Here is a 19,706-nt window from a genome sequence, read left to right as displayed (position 1 = left end):
ACATCTTGCTTCCATGTTTGTATCTTGTGTCACTAAAAATACATTTTATTTTAATTTTATACATTGATTAATGACCTGCAGAACCTCTTTATCATATTAAGTGATTCATAATTGTCACTTTATGCTTTCTCCATCTCTAAAGTGATGACATCCTTGCATTACATCCTTTAGGTTCATTTTCTGCAGGCAGGTTTCTGACAGAGAACAGGCAGATTTACACTATAACCTGCAGCATTCTATAGGTGGACACATAAAGAAATGAAAAATTACATGTATGCGCTAACTTTCTAAACACTTTGTTACATTTATGATAAAGTAGATTAAACACATTTATGTCGGCCTTGGCTCATAGTTCTTGTCTTTAAATGAACTTTGTCTGTTTCAGGTCCTGCACTCTCAAAGACTGAATGGACCAGCATTGCAGCCATGGGTCTCTGTGAGCATCACAGGGAAGGTTGAAGCCGCCCACTGCACGTCACTGCTCTTTTGTTTAAAGTAGAAGCAGCAGTGTTGATCTGTGGCACAAGGACTGTTACAGATGAACCTGCATGCTGGGTTTTGCTGGGTAACGTGACCAAGATACAGTCAGAGGTTGGCCATAAGATAGACTTCTCTTCAGCTGCCCAAAAAAAAGGCTCTTGATCAAAACATAAACAGACCATCTGTAGTGACAGGTAAAAGGAGCCGTCCTCAAAAAAGAAAAATCCCACCTGCTACTGTGGAGGAGTTGTCACTGCTATAATGCCATAATGTTTTATCTAGGGGTCTAGATTTGTGCCTGTAGTGCACTGCCGTGTAAATAATTTGCATTTACTGAATATGTACTGACTGAGTCCCACTGTTCAAAAATTGAATAAAGAAACAAACAAATTTTTGCCTTTTTTTATTATTATTAAAACCACTTTATAGAACATCACATCAGTTACATGTAGAATCCATGTCACTGGAGCATTTTGATTCAATAAACAGTAAAAAGGTGAGCTGTGAAGACCAAGGACAAGTGCAGTTCACAGGTTTTCTCTCTAAGGAATCCCAGAAGATTGCATGGTGTCATTGCCCAGCAGTTGTTCCCAGGACATATGGACTCAACCTCAACAATCCCTCACACTGAGCAGCATGAAGTGACAGTGCAGAGGAAAAACTCCCCTTTAACAATAAGAACCCTCCAGCAGAACCAGAACCCGGTTCAGTACCAGCAGCCATCTGGGTTTGGAGGAGAGAGACACAGAACTACCAAAAGTATATTTTTTTTATGTGATTGACTGTTGTTGTAATTCAAGCCCTGAGTGTAGAGCAGGTAAGATAAAGTTGCATCCTAAATTCCATGCAGAGTGTTTAGTTTATGACTTTTTCACCTGGTCATTTCTTGATGAACGGATGGTCTTTCAGGGTTGACCAAGCTGGTACCCTGGCCACCTTGACTCTGTTCTCTGCAAGATGTTGCAAAAAACAAAATCATATGGAGACAATATTGGACACAAAAAATATATAACAATTTAGTTAAATGTAGCATTAACTCATAAGTCTTGCTAAAGTAAACCTTGTATTATGATTCATCACAGCAGCAGTTCGGTTGGATGATGTCAGCAACTGCAGCAAGTGTCTTGCTGACTGAATAATTTCATCTTGCATAATCTGAAACAAACATAAAGACAGAAACAATTTATAAATTAACGTTCGATAAAATCTAAGAATTAATCATTTATTAGATACCAATATGAATATGTCTACCATAAACTTCTGTGGAGCAAAGTTACATTCAATCAAGATGGTCTGGCATGGAAACACTAAATGTACAAGGATGCAAAAACACGTCAGACACATCCACTATGAACTAAGAGCGAGCGACTTAGGTGGCAAAAGATTCTAAACTAGAAGTTCTTAAATAAGACGCAGGAGATGAGATTACAGCTACCATGCTGAGAGCGCAACTTAACTTTTCCTATTAAAAACCACTATGAGCGAGCATTTAGCCGCAATACTAAGGGAACTACACTTCTTCTTTGAAGGCACTATGAACGAAAATACACTGTGTTCCTATGGACACACATTCAAACCGCTTCAAAGACATGAAAGAGACTTTAGACTCTAACAGGCTCAACACACACGAACTGAAAACGAGGTACTAGTTAATCGGTTAAATGGGTGGTGAGGTCCAAGAGGGAGTCTTTGAGCTGTCGTGGACCAAAGAGGGGAACCCGACACCAGATAACATGCGGAGCAGCAACCGTGAAATGAAGCCAGAGAGGAATTATGTGGCAAAAACACTGTAATGAGGGAGACAGGTGTGAGGAGGTGTTCCAGCCGTTACAACAGTGTGGTGAAATGTAACCGGTCTTACTTTTTTGCTGGAGGAAACAAGGCGTGGAGGGGGGTAAGTGAATCCGAATATAAAAACAGGAGAGTCCAGAGAATAACTCCGTGAATATCTGAGGCTGGGCAAGGGGGCAGGTAGGTAAAGAGGTGCGGAGGATCTGCGAGTTGATCAGCGGATTAACGGGCCAGTGTCGCAGTGGGGAGCAGCGATATCCAGTGGATTACTGTGAGGACAGAAAATAACGTTAGCACGAGAATATCTATGACTATGTTTCTCTCATTGATTATAGAAGCCTTCACCAACGTGAGTTAGCAGACGTTCTGGCGATGAGTTCTTGAGAACGCTGATCATAAAAAGCCTGCAGCCTAATTACTCTCAGGCGTAATGATGACAAGGAAATAGGGCCTCCCCTGAGGTGGAATCACCAGGACGCAGAAAAGTTTGAGCATTCACCCAGACCATGACAGAGGTCTGGGATGCGGGGCCTCCCTGCTACTGTGGAGCCGGGGACGGTCTGCTTGTCTCCACCCCAGGGAAAAGGGTAACATCTCCTGGGTCTAGGTGCAGTTTCCCTCTCTGGGGCAAGGCTACCTGGCCCTGGGGTATAGGGTATGTTTGGGAGAGTGGTTGTGTGTACAGTGTCCATTTGTGTCTGTCTCTGCTTTGGGTGAGTGTCGAGTATCTGTATATGTGTGCATGAGGGTGGGACACATTTGTGTCTGTTTGTTCCTGTACGTCTGTGTCTATATGTCAGGTTGGGTCACCTCAGGCCCTCCAAGATATGTAGGCCTTTCTCTCTTTTCCACACTCTGATGCCCTCAGATGTCGGTACGTTGGTGGTTCTTGGTGTCCTGGACTGGGCGCTCAGGCGTGCACCAACTTACACCTGGTGGCTGCTTGGCGGGGCCTGGCACCCGTGGCTCGGTTGGGCCCCTTCCAGGGGCCTCTGAGCCTGGGGCTCGGTCCACTCTGGCGCATCCAAAGTATTCAGAATATGTTACTCTCATTGAGTAACGTGATGGAATATGTTACAAAATACATTTTGGAGCATGTATTCTGTTATCTGTAGTAGAAGAGGTAAAAGTAACCTTCCCAACAATGCTGGTTTGTGAACAAGGGTGTTCACAGACACAAACTACACCTTTCTTGGCTGCTACCTCAAAGTACACTGTGCACTGTTGGTCTTGCGTGATGCACCATAACATTCAATAATTAGTATCTACTGTAATTTACACTTAGCTAGATTATTGTAATGGTGTTGTGTCTATGTTGATCTCTTTTTTGCTTGTTTTCTCTTTTGTTCTTTTTTCTTTTCTTATCAAGTGATCCGGTTAATTTTTTTATGTGCACTTTCTCACTGTCCCTCTTCCCCTCTGTTTTTCTTTCCCTCCCTCTCTTACTTTCTTTCTCCATTTCCTATCCTCCAGTCATATCTGTCCAATCTGTAAGAACTGAAAATAAAATAAACAAATAATAATAACAAAGTTGGACCAATATGGCAAGGCCGTGATGATCCACTTGCCAAAGTAAATCTGTTGGGCATCTTCTTTGGCCTTCAGACAGAAATTCTGATGGCTACAGAACCAAACGGGATGGGCAAAAACAAAGAAGAATGTTTACATTGCTCATTAGTGATCATTGTCATGTGACACTGCAACTGAGTGTCACATGACACTGTAAGGTTGCGAGGACAGAACGAATAAATTGTATGCAATGTCAGACCAACTCTGTAGAAGAGCTCTGCCAACAATGGGCAAACACAGATCCTGACCTGATGACTGCTGGTAGGAACAGTAAAATCTTTTTGTGGGACTGGGATTTTTATCAACCACCAGCCTTTTGTGAGATATTTTAATGTTTTTTCTCCTTTATGAATACAGCAATTATTGGGATTCTGTGCTACATTGACTTCAACAGATTTATGTTTTACATGTCATAAATTTTCTGCAATGTCAAATGTATCTCAGTCTTACACTAACATGTCTATTGAAGTGCAGTATCAGGACCTACTGAGGGTAATTATTGTTTCCACTCTGTCAACAGTTCCATCTTTTATTTTTCTCTTCCTTAATGGGACCATGTTGTTCACACTGAGGAGTAAGCCGGTGTTTCGTGACACTCCCCGTTACATTCTTCTGTATAACCTCCTTTTTGCAGACACTGTGCAGCTGGCACAGAGTCAGGTTCTTTTCCTGCTCTCTATTTTTAAAGTAAAATTGCCATATCCTGTATGTGTATGTCTCAGCTTGCTGGCCAATCTCACCACTGGGATCTCCCCTCTCACCCTTTCGGTGATGCCTCTGGAGAGATATGTAGCTGTGTGCTACCCACTGAGGTATCCTACCATCATCACCATCAGAAACACAGGGGCTGCTATCATTGTGATTTGGATTATCAGTTCACTAAATAATCTCACTCGATTCATCTTTTTTTTCCCATTTGAAGTGTTGAAAAACCTGCAGATGAAAGACAGTTGTTCTACAATAGCTCTATTACTCGGGAGAAGGTCTGATCAATATGATACCGCTTTCACATGTTTAGTGTTTGTATCAGCTGGTGTGGCAGTCATTTTTTCTTATATCGGTGTGATATTAGCTGCCAGGTTGGCCTCTGCAAACAAAGCTTTAGCACGTAGAGCTCGAAACACTCTGCTGTTGAATATGATGCAGCTGTGCCTGAGTCTCTCCTCTACTATTAATAACCCTTTGCTCACAGCCCTTTCAAGAACTGTAACAATGACAGTATTTTCATGGGTTCAGAATGTATTTTATTTGTGCTTTATTATCTTACCCAGATGCCTGAGTTCTCTAGTCTATGGGCTAAGAGATCAGACCATCAGACCTGTCCTCATGTACCACCTATGCTGTCATCAGAAACAAAGTCAGTAACTTGCAATATTTCACCTGGAATCTGAAATGGTTTAATAAAAGTAAGCCTCAGATTATCTGCTGGGTTTCTGCAAGATGTACACCTCTCATATTAAACTGATCCAGACTGGAGTACACTGTTAATTATTTTCAAATATAAAATTCCAGCTTTTTGCCAAACTCTTTCTTGTTCTTGATCCTGCTGCTGATTGGAAAATTAAAGTCATTGCCGAAGTAAACTGCCACCTTGACTTTGACTCAGACCAATGACTAACCTTTTTTTTTTTTTTTTCAGAATTAGTGTTTCCATCATACCACCGGGCCTAATATAGTCATTTGCTATATATAGACAGTTTTCACCTCCATAACACCATCATGCTTAACAAGCATGATTTAAACACTTGCCATTTTCATGAGGGACATCATCAAGTGTCACTCTGGTCATGTGTTGTCACTCTTTTCAACCAACGCAGAGCGATACTGAGGCTACAAATATATCTACACTCCCCACTCCCAGTTCAACAGTCACTTATATTTTTCCACTCAGCTAATCATTCCCCTTGGCCAGATGCACATTCTGCCTATTCACATTTTCATATATAAAGCTGGAGGAGAAATCATAGAACCGTTAGAAACCAATTTGAATTTGTGTGTACACCTTCAAATTCAAGATATGAATCATATCTATATTTTATCATCTGAGAAGAAATCTCCTTCATCAAAGAAGTGAAAACACAAGGAAGAAATCACCAGTGATGAGAATACAGTCATAACTTAGAGGTTACCTTAACAAACAAAGAGGTTTCCTAGAAATTCAGCAAACCCACAGATAAAATCCAGCTAAAAACCCAGCTCCATAGCTGCCTGGAGGGAGCAAGTCAGGGCTGGCGAGCTTGCTCTCTCTACCTCCACCTCCACTTCTTTACCGCAGCCCCAGAACAACACACACTCACCACCTGCCTCAACGCTACCACAGACTTCCTCTCCTTCCACACACCAGCCGGGACCTCTTTCACCTGTTTGTTCACCTGCCTTTTTCCTGGCAGCTATGTGGTCGGACGATGAAGAGGTCTCCGTTTCTCCGCCAGTTTCAGTTCCCTCATCCAGAAGGAAACGACGCCACCGTCGCTCCTCTCCTCAATCATCTGTTCTGCCACCTGTTGTTCCTGCTGGGGGTTCTGGAGAACCGCTCCAGCCATCTTCCGTCTCCGCTGAAGGGTCCGAGGAACCGCTTTAGCCGTCTGTTCCCGCTGGAGGGTCCGAGGAACTGCTTCAGCCGTTTTTTCCCGCTGGAGGGTCCGATGAACCGTTCCAGTCGTCTGTTCCCGCTGGAGGATCCGAGGAGCCCGTCCAGCCTCCTGCCTCGTCAGCTGGAGGGCCCGAGGAGCCCGTCCAGCCTTCGTCTGCCTCCGCTGGGGGGTCCGAGGGGCCCGTCCAGCCACCACCTGCGGCTCCCACGCCGTCACCTGCAGCGCCACCACCTGCGGCTCCCACGCCGTCGCCTGCAGCGCCGTCGCCTGCAGCGCCGTCGCCTGCGGCTCCCACGCCATCACCTGCAGCACCATCGCCTGCAGCGCCATCGCCTGCAGCGCCACCCCCTGCGGCTCCTACGCCGTCGCCTGCAGCGCCACCCTCGCCTGGTCCAGCCTCCGAGTCTTCAGCTCCGCCTGGTCCAGCCTCCGAGTCTTCAGCTCCGCCTGGTCCAGCCTCCGAGTCTTCAGCTCCGCCTGGTCCAGCTTCAGCCTCTGCGTCGCCTGGTCCGGCCTCCGTGTCTTCGCCTTCGGCTTCACCTGGTCCTGCCTCGCTCCGTCTAGCTTCGTCTGCGCCTGAGGTCCCCATGCTGTCTGGTCCTGCTCGTCCTGTCCGGCCTGCACGTCCTGTCCGTCCTGCTCGTCCTGCACGTCCTGCTCGTCCTGCATGTCCTGTCCGGCCTGCTCGTCCTGCACGTCCTGTTCGGCCGCTTTCCAGGCCGATGACTGGACGTCATTGCCGTCATGGACGGCCCCTGAACTACGTCGCCGCCGTCATGGACGGCCCCCTGAACTACGTCGCCGCCGGTGCCTCCCGGCTGGCCGGCCTCCTGACCTGCTCCGTCGCCGCCGGTGCCTCCCGCCTGCCCAGCCCCCTGAACTGTTTTCTGGGCTCTTGGGCCGTCGGCCTCCGGGCCGCCCCCCTGAACCTTTTCGGGACTGTTGCCTGGGCCTCTGCGCCTTTCATGGGCCCTTTTGTTTGTTTTCTTTTGGACTGTTCCTGGGCCTCAGTGCTGTTGTTTTGTTCTGTTTTGGACTTTGTTCCCTGAGTTTTGGTTTCTGGCTCCTTGTGTTTTGTTTGTTTCGTAGAAAATAGGGATTGAAAGATATCCAAAATGGCATGGTAGTTGATTACTCCATGTAATTTTAATTAGGCTTTGATGCGAGTCCGGATGCTGCTCCGTTTTCCCCGTCGTCTAGAGCGTTTCTTAACGGGGAGGAAAAAAGGCAAGCAGCGTACACATGCAGTCGTGTCTGGGGGAAACGGGGTGAAATTTCCCGGTTTCCAGTACGGATTTGCTGATTGATGCTTCAGAGGTCGGAGATCGAACAGTGGTTTGACGATCATAAAAAATTAGTGTGGTAAAAACCAGGAAACATATAGAAAATAAAATAGCCAACAACAGATAGAACTCGGGGAAGCGGAGACGTGCATACTGGCGCCATCTTGGTTTCATTCAAACTTAAAAGTATGTCTAAACAACAGTTTTTTCAGTAACTTTCCACTAGAACATGGTCCCCTGTCATCTACTTTCTCCCAGGCTAGCGTGAGCGAGAGTCTACAGCATTCTACCCCCCAAGGACACTTAGTAATGCCTTTATTTTCAGGGCCGTGTCCACTTAATACTACCCTATATGGTTATATGGCATTTTAGTCAATATAAAGCATAGAATTGTAGAATTGAGGCACTTCAAATAATTTTATCCCAACAGTGCCCACTCCACGTCGGGGACGAGTTTCTGCCCCAAGTGGAGGAGTTTAAGTAACTCGGGGTCTTGTTCACGAGTGACAGGAGAAGGGAGCGGGAGATTGACAGACGGATTGGTGCAGCGGCCGCAGCAATGTGGACGCTGTACCGGTCCATTGTGGTGAAAAGAGAGCTGAGTGTGAATGTGATCTACGTCCCTACCCTCACCTATGGCCACGAGCTGTGGGTAGTGACCGAAAGAACGAGATCGCGGATACAAGCGTCGGAAATGGGCTTCCTCCGAAGGGTGGCTGGCCTCTGCCTTAGAGATAAGGTGAGAAGTTCAGCCATTTGGGAGGGGCTCAGAGTAGAGGCAAGGCAGACCCAGGACACGCTGGATAGATTATATCTTTCGGCTGGCCTGGGAACGCCTTGGAGGAGGTGGCTGGGCAGAGGGAGGTCTGGGCTTCTCTGCTTGGTCGGCTTCCCCTCGTGACCCGATCGCAGATAAGCGGAAGAAAATGGATGGATGGATGGATGGATGGATGGATGGAGGTGCGGCAAAAGCAAAAGCACGATCCCCTCTAGTCTTCCATCGGGACATTGGTTTGCACTAAGAGCCACTGATTAGAGGATCTAAGTGCTCTCTTGTGGGTGTATAGGTCAAGGAGGTTGATTAAGTAGCTGGGTGCCAAGTTATTTAAAAATTTAAAATAACTTTAAAATTTAAAAGTGTAATATGATGATGTCTTCTGGTGCCGCTTAAAAGACATGCTGTGGCATTTTGGACAAGTTGCAGGCGTTGGATGTAGGAAAGTTGAAGGCCTAGATAAAGAGAATTGCAATAGTCCAATTTTGAAGTAATAAGAGCATGAATGAGCTTTTCTAGGTCTTTATGTTGTATATAGGGTTTGCCTTGGAAATTTGGCGTAGTTGGTAAAAGCTGGTTTTCACCACTGCAGACACTTGCTTGTCTAATTTGAGGGAACTATCCAGCACTACGCCAAGGTTTCTAACAGTAAAGGAAAGATGACTGGTATAGGATCCCAGGATATCCGATAGCTGTTCCACGGGGATGTGACTGTCAAAAATGCTCATTTCTGTTTTGTTTTCATTAAGGGTGAGAGAGTTGTGCAGTAGCAAGTCTTTAACATCACGCAGGCAGTTTAGCAAAAGCAATAGAGGGGACTGGAGATCTAAATTCAGGGGGAAATAGATTTGGATATCATCTGCATAGCAATGGAAGGCAATATTATGTTTTCATGAAAATTTATCCAACAGCGAGGGAGGATAAGAAGGACAGACGCAACAACATTGTCATCCCCTATGTAGCTGGTGTATCAGGAAAAACTCAGGAGAGTTTTCTCCAAGCATGACATCCCGGTGCATTTCAGACCCAGCAACACACTCAGACAAAAACTGGTTCATCCCAAAGACAAAACTCCAAAACACAGACTTAACAATGTGGTGTATGCTGTACAGCAGCGAGGAATGCCCAGACCTCTACATCGGAGAGACCAAGCAGCCACTTCACAAGCGCATGGCACAACATAGAAGAGCCACCTCCACAGGACAAGACTCAGCTGTCCATCTGCATCTACAGTGGGGCAAAAAAGTATTTAGTCAGCCACCGATTGTGCAAGTTCCCCCACTTAAAATGATGACAGAGGTCAGTAATTTGCACCAGAGGTACACTTCAACTGTGAGAGACAGAATGTGAAAAAAAAATCCATGAATTCACATGGTAGGATTTGTAAAGAATTTATTCGTAAATCAGGGTGGAAAATAAGTATTTGGTCAATAACAAAAATACAACTCAATACTTTGTAACATTACCTTTGTTGGCAATAACAGAGGTCAAACATTTACTATAGGTCTTTACCAGGTTTGCACACACAGTAGCTGGTATTTTGGCTCATTCCTCCATGCAGATCTTCTCAAGAGCAGTGATGTTTTGGGGCTGTCGCCGAGCAACACGGACTTTCAACTCCCGCTTTTCTATGGGGTTGAGGCCTGGAGACTGGCTAGGCCACTCCAGGACTTTCAAATTCTTCTTACGGAGCCACTCCTTTGTTGCCTGGGCGGTGTGTTTTGGATCATTGTCATGTTGGAAGACCCAGCCTCGTTTCATCTTCAAAGTTCTCACTGATGGAAGGAGGTTTTGGCTCAAAATCTCACAATACTTGGCCCCATTCATTCTGTCCTTAACACGGATCAGTCGTCCTGTCCCCTTGGCAGAAAAACAGCCCCATAGCATGATGTTTCCACCCCCATGCTTCACAGTAGGTATGGTGTTCTTGGGATGCAACTCAGTATTCTTCTTCCTCCAAACACGAAGAGTTGAGTTTATACCAAAAAGTTCTACTTTGGTTTCATCTGACCACATGACATTCTCCCAATCCTCTGCTGTATCATCCATGTGCTCTCTGGCAAACTTCAGACGGGCCTGGACATGCACTGGCTTCAGCAGCGGAACACGTCTGGCACTGCGGGATTTGATTCCCTGCCGTTGTAGTGTGTTACTGATGGTGACCTTTGTTACTTTGGTCCCAGCTCTCTGCAGGTCATTCACCAGGTCCCCCCGTGTGGTTCTGGGATCTTTGCTCACCGTTCTCATGATCATTTTGACCCCACGGGATGAGATCTTGCGTGGAGCCCCAGATCGAGGGAGATTATCAGTGGTCTTGTATGTCTTCCATTTTCTGATGATTGCTCCCACAGTTGATTTTTTCACACCAAGCTGCTTGCCTATTGTAGATTCACTCTTCCCAGTCTGGTGCAGGTCTACAATTCTTTTCCTGGTGTCCTTCGAAAGCTCTTTGGTCTTGGCCATGGCGGAGTTTGGAGTCTGACTGGTTGAGGCTGTGGACAGGTGTCTTTTATACAGATGATGAGGTCAAACAGGTGCCATTCATACAGGTAAAGAGTGGGGGACAGAAAAGCTTCTTACAGAAGACGTTACAGGTCTGTGAGAGCCAGGGATTTTCCTTGTTTGAGGTGACCAAATACTTATTTTCCACCCTGATTTACGAATAAATTCTTTACAAATCCTACCATGTGAATTTATGGATTTTTTTTTTCACATTCTTTCTCTCACAGTTGAAGTGTACCTCTGGTGCAAATTACTGACCTCTGTCATCATTTTAAGTGGGGAACTTGCACAATCGGTGGCTGACTAAATACTTTTTTTGCCCCACTGTAAAGGTCAAAGGTCACTCTTTCGAGGATGCCAATGTTCACATTTTGGACAGAGAGGACAGATGGTTTGAAAGAGGAGTGAAAGAAGCATCTATGTCCACTGTGAGCGACCATCTTTGAACAGAGGCGGTGGTTTACGACACCAACTCTCTGCCATCTATAATCCAGTTTTGAGTTCCCTCCCAGACGCCTTAACGCCCACTCACATCCTGGGCCACCTGACCTCAGGAATTCGCATGATAGGGTGGGGCCAGGTTTCACAATGAGCTCACCCGAAACCCTGGCTGATTGGGACCCACACCCAGTTTCACACCTAGGCTCATGTGATTAGAGGATCATCAGGGGGTCCTTTGTACCTCTTTGGGGGGAAACACCCACTAGGTTTAAATCTGGGACTCTCCACCAGTGAACTGAAGAAGCTTCTTGGATGAGAGGTGAAACGTCTTCAAGCAACTTAAAGAAGTCCAGACGCTTTTCTTTGCAAGCTCCTTTGACTTTAAACAATATGGAATCAACTATAGGCTATTAATGTATTACTCCTATACTATAATGTTCAAGTTATCATGTCCCTGGGGCGAGGAGGGGGGTTGTAAGTAAACTGGAAAAAAATAATGCAGACATGTGATAGTCACATGAAAAGGTGTGACTACAGAGCGTATATACACAACCACAGCCCTCTAACCTATTAATTTCCTGCAGGAGGAGGATGAGCTGAAATGAGCTTTGTGGATCTTTCTGTTTTAAATGTTGGAATACTTTTTTGTGTTTTATTTCCACTGAAGATGTTAAAAACTGAATTTCTTTATTGAAATGTTACTTGCAAATCTGTCTCTGACCAATGTTGCTGCTAACCAGCAGTATCAAGGGGTTTTGGAAAGAGTTTTATTTTCCACTCTGACTACACTGCCATGTTGTTTATTTCTCTTCATCAATGGAATCATGCTTTTTACTTTAAGGAGTAAAGCTTTGTTCTGTGAGACGTCGCGATACATTCTCCTGTATAACCTTCTGTTTGCAGACACAGTACAGATGGCACTGAGTCAGTTATTGTATATTATTGCTGCTTGTAGGATGACACTAACATATCCTGTATGTGGTTTTCTCACCATGCTTGCCAAACTTACAACTGTGGTCTCTCCTGTCACGCTGGTGGTGATGTCTCTGGAGAGATATGTTGCTGTGTGCTACCCACTGAGGCATGCTAGCATCATCACTATCACCAACACAGGTGTGGCCATCATTGTGATTTGGGCCATCGGTTCACTAAATATATTGACTCGAGTTCTTCTGCTGTTAGAGTTTCCTTTTGAAGCCCTTGATAGTCTGCAGATGAAAGACTTTTGCTCTGAAATAGCAATGTCTGGTGGGTCTATGTCTGATGATTACAACAAAGCCTTCACATGTGTTCTGTTTATTTCAGCAAGTGTGGCAATCACATGCTCTTATATTGGTGTTATAGTAGAAGCCAGGTCGGCCTCCACAGATAAAGCTTCAGCCCGTAAGGCTTGTAACACACTGCTGCTACATCTGGTGCAGCTGGGTCTCAGTCTTTCTTCAACCATTTATAACCCACTACTCACAGCACTTGCAAGAGTTTTAACAAGGATAGTGTTTGTGCGCATCCAGGTTGTTTTTTATGTTTGTATTTTCATTTTCCCCAGATGTCTGAGTTCACTGATTTATGGTATCAGAGATCAAAGCATCAGACCTGTGCTCATATATTATCTTTGCTGTCGACTGAAATACTCAGTCATACAGCCGAGACTGAAGGCTGTGAAATAGAGAGTTAGTCAGAGTGTACACCACACTTACAAGCATACAAACCTCAAAGTACCGTACTGCAATTCTGGATAACTCCTTCTGTTACTGACTTGACTTTTGAATTTTTATTGAAAACCATACAGTTGTCAAATGACACAATTGAGGAATTATTTGCTGCTGTTTACTAAAGGAACATAATTCTTTATAATTCTCTCAAATTATTACATGCTTTGGTAAAACAGGAAAGAGCGTCACATTTGTTTAACCCCGTAATCTGTGTACAGCCACTCTATCTCAAGCACTGCTCAGGCAAAGAAAGTGCAGCAATTTTTAATTAGATGTAATTGGCCTACATTTGTGCTACTTCTAAACCTGCAGTTTAGCCTTGGAATTACTGTAGGTGTCCTAGAGGGTTTTCTTTGCGTTCCAAGTTGTGCAAATAAATTCAGCACTTTGGAAAACTAAAGGTGCTTTGTGTTGGTAAAGTTGTTCTCGGCTATCAGTCTTGAATAATTTGGTGAATTTTCAATCAACAAAAAGTCTTAAATAGTTTGATCACAGACTTTTTGTATATTGTATGGTGTTCACACTATTACATAAATCGTCTTGAGGTGACCTTTGGGACTTTGTGATATATATATAGCTGCACTTTGCTTATTTACAGCTGCCAAAATGGCATACCGGCAACATGTGAGCACACCTTAAATAACCCAGCCTTACAGGTCTGCAGTTGAAAGCTTTTATTCAGGCAGCAGTGTGAGGTGAAGGATTCTCTGCAAGATACATGTAGATGTCACCAAACAGGGGCTGGGGGAGAATATGGATCACTAGTCCCCGAAATGTATAGTTTCTCCTTATATCGTAGCTTTTTTCCATGAACAGATGATCTGAGTGGTCTTGATTCGGGACAGGTGAGATTTTTATTCTACTGGACAGCTCATGTGTGAGTCAGTCATGTGACTGAAAACTGTGGATTCAAAATTGAAAAACAAAACAAAAACAAAAAACAATGATGCCATTGGATGAGGTGGAAAATTAAGTTATAATGTGCTAACTTTGCAGGGCTTAACATATGTTCACATTAAATAATGATGGTTTGTCAATGCATGAGATGACTGTTGCTGTGGTTTGGTGCTATATAAATAAACTTAATTACATTTACAACATTACAATAATGTTACCTATTCGATTTCAATAATGTATCCACCATCTGAGTTACAGCACAGTCCTTTTCTAAAGTTTTCCACAGTTTCCATATCTTCTCTCTCTGCTTATATAAGCTTATATTATGAAATATGTGATGAATAGGACAGAAAATAGAAATTATGAAACTCATTACTCATTACATGAGTTTAAGTAGTTTAAACCCGCCTCTGACTTCCCTCACTGCTTACTGTAAAATCCAACCAAGTATAACTAGCTTTTCCTAGTAAAAGGTCCTGGAATAGTCTTATTGTCAATCTTTGGAAACAGTTGCGACAGAGTTCAGCAGTTTCCTCTTTAAACAGCACTCCTGTTTTTTTCAGCACACCACTAAATGCCCAGGTTGCTATCTCTATACCCCGTACCTGTCAGTTCTCTTAATTGTCGCTCTATCCCCCTTTAATGGCTAGACCATATCAGGCATGACCACTGGGTTCGGGCAATTGACATAACATAAAAATCCTACAGACTATTACTAAAGCTAATCCTCCCATTACTTTATTACTTTGTGCTCACACCATAAGCTCTGTCTAACGAGCTTTCGGCCTTCTTTACAATTTAAACAACTAATCTTCTGGGACAGGCGATTCTCTGGGATCTATGCTTCTTTTAGATCACTGTGTCCCCCTTTGTTAGCCAGATCCGTTCGGTCTGGTGCTTCCTGGATTCTCGCCAACCCCTTCATGGTTTTGCTGTGGTTCTGGAATCTGCTCCTTCTGTAAAGGACAGAAAAGGCAAACACCTCTCGGTGAAGCCTCAATAAGCTAATGTGTTCATTCCTTGTTCTTTTAGCTATTCAAAGTTGGCTCAGAATATCATGTTTGGGACTCTCTGATCTACAGGATTAGTCTAATTATTATAAATGTGTGTAAGTGTGTTTGCATTTACCGCTCTGCACTCTAAGTCCTTCATTATTGTCATGTGTGTATGAAAATAATTATAACCGCTTATTTTAGTAGAAGAAATCAAAAAGAAATCAAACATTTTCAATCTTAACATCTTACCTTCTTTCACAAAAGCATATGTTTCATTCAGCCTGCTGTCCCACAGTTTCCCCTTCAGTGTGGTACTCAGCTTCTCATGAACACATGCATTTTATCTTCTAAACGGGATTCAGTTTATTTTTAACCAGTTAAGCTTAAATATGAAAATAGTTTTATCATACCTAAATTATCAAACACAGAAAAGATCATACACTGATCATGGAACCCATTGTTTCAAATTAAACCTAAAATGTCATAAAATAACATTTTCATGTGTCAAACAGAAGGAAAATGCTTCACCACATCTACGAAATTAAAAGAAAAAGGTTAGTCATATGATTTCTCAGAAAACCTCAGAAATTCTCCTCTAGAGTAAACTTCCTCCAGGCCTGCAAACCTGTATTAAGAAATGAAGTCAGTTTAATTATCATGTAAAATCTCTTCTCGAGCTTTCTTCCACACCGCCCATGCCTGAATACAAAACCTGTTGATTAATATGAACTTCACATTTGCAACCCCTTTTTTCATTTTCTTGTGTTTTTCCACTTTAGCATTTCCCAACAATGACCCAATCACAGCCAGTCTTTGTCTCAGTATCCAGTCAGTCAAAACTTTAGTCCACATCCTCAGTCCAGTCACAGTCCAGTCACACACACTCATTCACCTGCATTCAAACTAGATATTGCTGATAGTGGAGTCCCGTGCGCGAGCTATTCCAGCCTCCATCACCAGCAAGATCACGTCATCATTTTTAAAAGGAAAAACAATTCTTTATGATCTTGGACTGGATTGACTCGCTGCAATCCTTTTAGACAGGGACTCACACTCTGATCGGGTCCCCACAGGCAGCCTTCTCCTGAGAGAAAAATGAGAGAGAGAGAGCTGATTATTAAATCGTCAAAACATAAAACAACCATAAGGGTGACACCTGACAGGTTTCCTCTAAGTGCACTGTTACAAAAATATTGGGCCCAGTTCTGGACATGTCCATGTATAGAAACTCTCTCTGTTAAAATAAGAAGACAACCCAAACCTAACTGGCAGAATCAACCTATCACTAAACAAAAAACCCTAAATCTGCCAGATTAATCACAGAAAAGTTTTGGTTCCTAGTGTAACAATTAGAGATGGCACGATACCACTTTTTTATGTCCGATACCGATACCGATATCATAAATTTGGATATCTGCCGATACCGATATGAATCCGATATAGTGTGTTTTTTAATCAACAAAACGTTTTTTTAATATCTTGCTGCATTTTGTATAAGTTTATACTCAAGTTTAAATAAACAACAACACTAAAGCTATTCTGTTATACCTGTATGTAAAAAATACACTGCGTCCAAAATATTTCATAGTTCAGCAACACTGATCAATCTAATAAAGTTAAACCTGCTCCATCCTCCCTATTCTGGTATTTTAAAGAGTACTTAGAAGAAATATTAAGCAACCTAACTAATAGGGTTGCAAACTCCCAGCAAAAAACAAACAAACCACCCTCCACCTCATGATGCTTAATCGATGTAACCAAATTTAATTTGATGCAGGGGGAAAATGCACAAAAATAAATTATTTTTCAAGAATAATTAAATAGATTCAACATCTTTCTTCAACAGAATTGCAGACTGCACAGATGGTATCTTCCCAAAGGAAAAAGTACTACAGCTTACTAGGGTATATTAGACTTAACAGTTACTATATACAGTAATGGACTTCTATATATTTTACACAAGATTAAAACTTTGGGTGTAAGAGTCAGATAATTATTTATTAAAAACTAGACATTTTAAATGAGAATAAGAAAGAAAAGTATGTCTTTGTGCCCCCTTTTCCCTGTTCATGCCCTATCGGCCCCCCTGGCTAAACTTTGCTAGATCCGCCCCTGCACAATTACCAGCCGTCAGCTGCATAGAAAAAGATCCTGGTGTTGAAAGTAATATTAAATAAATTCTAACAACAGCTTATCAAGCTTAATAGTGCTGCTGTTGTTCAGCCGCTGGTTTCCTCTTTCTGGTGAGAAGTGGGACAAAAACAAAGAAGAGAGACGGACTCGCGACAGAAAAGCCGATCAGCTGATCATTAAGCAGTTTCACGATTGCAGTAGCAGGAGAGAGAGACAGAGAGAGAGGCAGTCGCTCCAGGTATGGTTGTTAAGCTTAAGGTGGGAATGCTTTACAGACATTCAGAGATGAACTGCTGGTTTGCTAGCAAGGCTACAAATACACACAGCCGCTCTATCACGTGATGCACACTGCTGCTACGTGCTACGGTTATGAGCCGAGTTATGCCGTGTAGCAAGTTTTGTGAGGTGCTTTTTTGATATTTAATGGATCGGATTACATTTTTCATTTCTCGCCGATATCCGATCCAGTAATTTGGGTCAGTATCGGACCGATACCGATACGTAATATCGGATCGGTCCATCTCTAGTAACAATATGTTATGGGGATTAGAACTTCGGGTGCCATGAAAGATGCTACTCCTGCCTTACAGTTTTTCTCCATTGGTTTGGATCATTTCTCGAAACAGAAATTACATTCTCAAAACTCTAAGATCATTTGGCAAAACATTCTTATATGGAAGAAATATAGTATAATCAGAATTCAAGTATTTTTAGACATTGAATTTATAACACTGAATTTTTATCTTCCAAAATTCACCTGCAAAAAATTCACCTGCAAAAATTCACCTGCAAAAAATTCACCTGCAAAAATTCACCTGCAAAAGTGATGAACTTTTGACCTAAGCCAGAGCAATCAGCACTAGATCGAGTCGAGCGGCTCTCAGCCAATTAAATTACGCTGTTTGATCACATGACACCGTTAGCCAACAGTGTGTCTCCTAAAAGAGAGCTGTTTAAAGGTGAGTGATTAAGTTTTTCTCCTAAATAGAGATCATTACAGAACGCCTAGTCCTACTTAAAATCCCATTTATTTTTATTTTATTTTATCATCTACTCGAACTAAGGAAAACGTTTGACTAACTCAAAGACAATTTCCACGCCTCCCCTGCCTGTCTGCAGAGGCAGTTTTGAATTTAGGAGCAGCAAGATGGAAGCGGCAAACCCTGGCGGTCCTCCGGTAAGTATATTGTTTTTCATCTTCAAGTTTGTCTTTTGCAACGTTAATTTTATTTAAATTATCCGGTAGCAGGAAGATGGGAGACTCGTGTTTCACTGGAATAGTGGTGAATTAAAACATCCTTTGTTGTGGAAATTTAGGTGTAAATGCATCCATACAGGCGAGACAGAGGCAGACCAGACAGTGAAGAAAACAAGGCAAACATTAGAAATATTAAAACGGAAATATAGGATTAATATAACATACAATTAGGGAAAATGTAAGGAACACAATGTAAATGATATTGTAAAGTCATTAAAACAGCATACTCTGATTAAAAGAAACATGTAATTGGGTAGGGTGATATTATTAATAATAATAATAATAATAATAAAAAACATGTACAAGATGGGTATGTATACTTGTACCCAGAATTTAACAACTATAAAGTTGTAGCATGCCAGTACCTTACCCCATCCATTATATCCACACTTTCAGAAAAGGATATGGTCAATATCTTTACAAATACTATCTAAACTTAAACGGGATATTCCCTCTGCTTCTTCTGCTTCTCGTATACACCCTCAGGGTTTGTGATCAGCCAGCGGCTGATATAATTAATCCTGTAAAATAATATTCTTTCGGTTTATGAATCTGTTTGCATGGATTTCTTAATCCGTTTCCACTGTTAGCAGAAGTTGTGCATGCAGTTTTGGTGTGCTGCTCTCCAAGACTACAAGCTGCATTAAAGTTGGAAGTAACTGGCCGATGTTCCACTGTTGAAGATCAGCTGTGCCCATTTGTTGCACATTGTGGGAATGGAGAAGTTGAGGCCCTTGCAGGCTACCCACAATTTCCCCAAACTGAGCGATTATACATCTTGCTTCCATGTTTGTATCTTGTGTCACTAAAAATACATTTTATTTTAATTTTATACATTGATTAATGACCTGCAGAACCTCTTTATCATATTAAGTGATTCATAATTGTCACTTTATGCTTTCTCCATCTCTAAAGTGATGACATCCTTGCATTACATCCTTTAGGTTCATTTTCTGCAGGCAGGTTTCTGACAGAGAACAGGCAGATTTACACTATAACCTGCAGCATTCTATAGGTGGACACATAAAGAAATGAAAAATTACATGTATGCGCTAACTTTCTAAACACTTTGTTACATTTATGATTAAGTAGATTAAACACATTTATGTCGGCCTTGGCTCATAGTTCTTGTCTTTAAATGAACTTTGTCTGTTTCAGGTCCTGCACTCTCAAAGACTGAATGAACCAGCATTGCAGCCATGGGTCACTGTGAGCATCACAGGGAAGGTTGAAGCCGCCCACTGCACGTCACTGCTCTTTTGTTTAAAGTAGAAGC

The 19,706-nt window shown here is 42.7% G+C and overlaps 2 protein-coding genes and 1 long non-coding RNA gene across 3 annotated transcripts; 2 read left to right on the top strand and 1 right to left on the bottom strand.

Moving 5' to 3' along the window:
• Window positions 1-506: 506 nt before the first annotated feature.
• Window positions 507-1,688, bottom strand: LOC146510597 (uncharacterized). The gene is made up of 3 exons (XR_014876447.1): window positions 1,541-1,688; window positions 1,356-1,430; window positions 507-1,203 (listed from the first exon to the last, which is right to left on the bottom strand). It is a non-coding gene; the product is annotated as an uncharacterized LOC146510597 (long non-coding RNA).
• A 1,902-nt stretch (window positions 1,689-3,590) lies between these two features.
• On the top strand, window positions 3,591-6,421 carry LOC146510596 (odorant receptor 131-2-like). The gene is made up of 2 exons (XM_085175509.1): window positions 3,591-5,197; window positions 6,231-6,421. The coding sequence occupies exons 1-2, from the start codon at window positions 4,267-4,269 to the stop codon at window positions 6,419-6,421; spliced, it is 1,122 nt and encodes a 373-aa protein (XP_085031635.1). The 5' UTR covers window positions 3,591-4,266.
• Window positions 6,422-12,026: 5,605 nt separating this feature from the next.
• On the top strand, window positions 12,027-13,686 carry LOC146510595 (odorant receptor 131-2-like). Its single transcript, XM_085175595.1, has one exon. The coding sequence runs from the start codon at window positions 12,131-12,133 to the stop codon at window positions 13,100-13,102; it is 972 nt and encodes a 323-aa protein (XP_085031721.1). The 5' UTR covers window positions 12,027-12,130; the 3' UTR covers window positions 13,103-13,686.
• Window positions 13,687-19,706: the final 6,020 nt, after the last annotated feature.

Source organism: Neolamprologus multifasciatus, chromosome 10 (assembly GCF_963576455.1).
Source record: "Neolamprologus multifasciatus chromosome 10, fNeoMul1.2, whole genome shotgun sequence".
Lineage (NCBI taxonomy): Eukaryota > Metazoa > Chordata > Actinopteri > Cichliformes > Cichlidae > Neolamprologus > Neolamprologus multifasciatus.
This window is presented reverse-complemented; position numbering and strand designations above follow the sequence as displayed.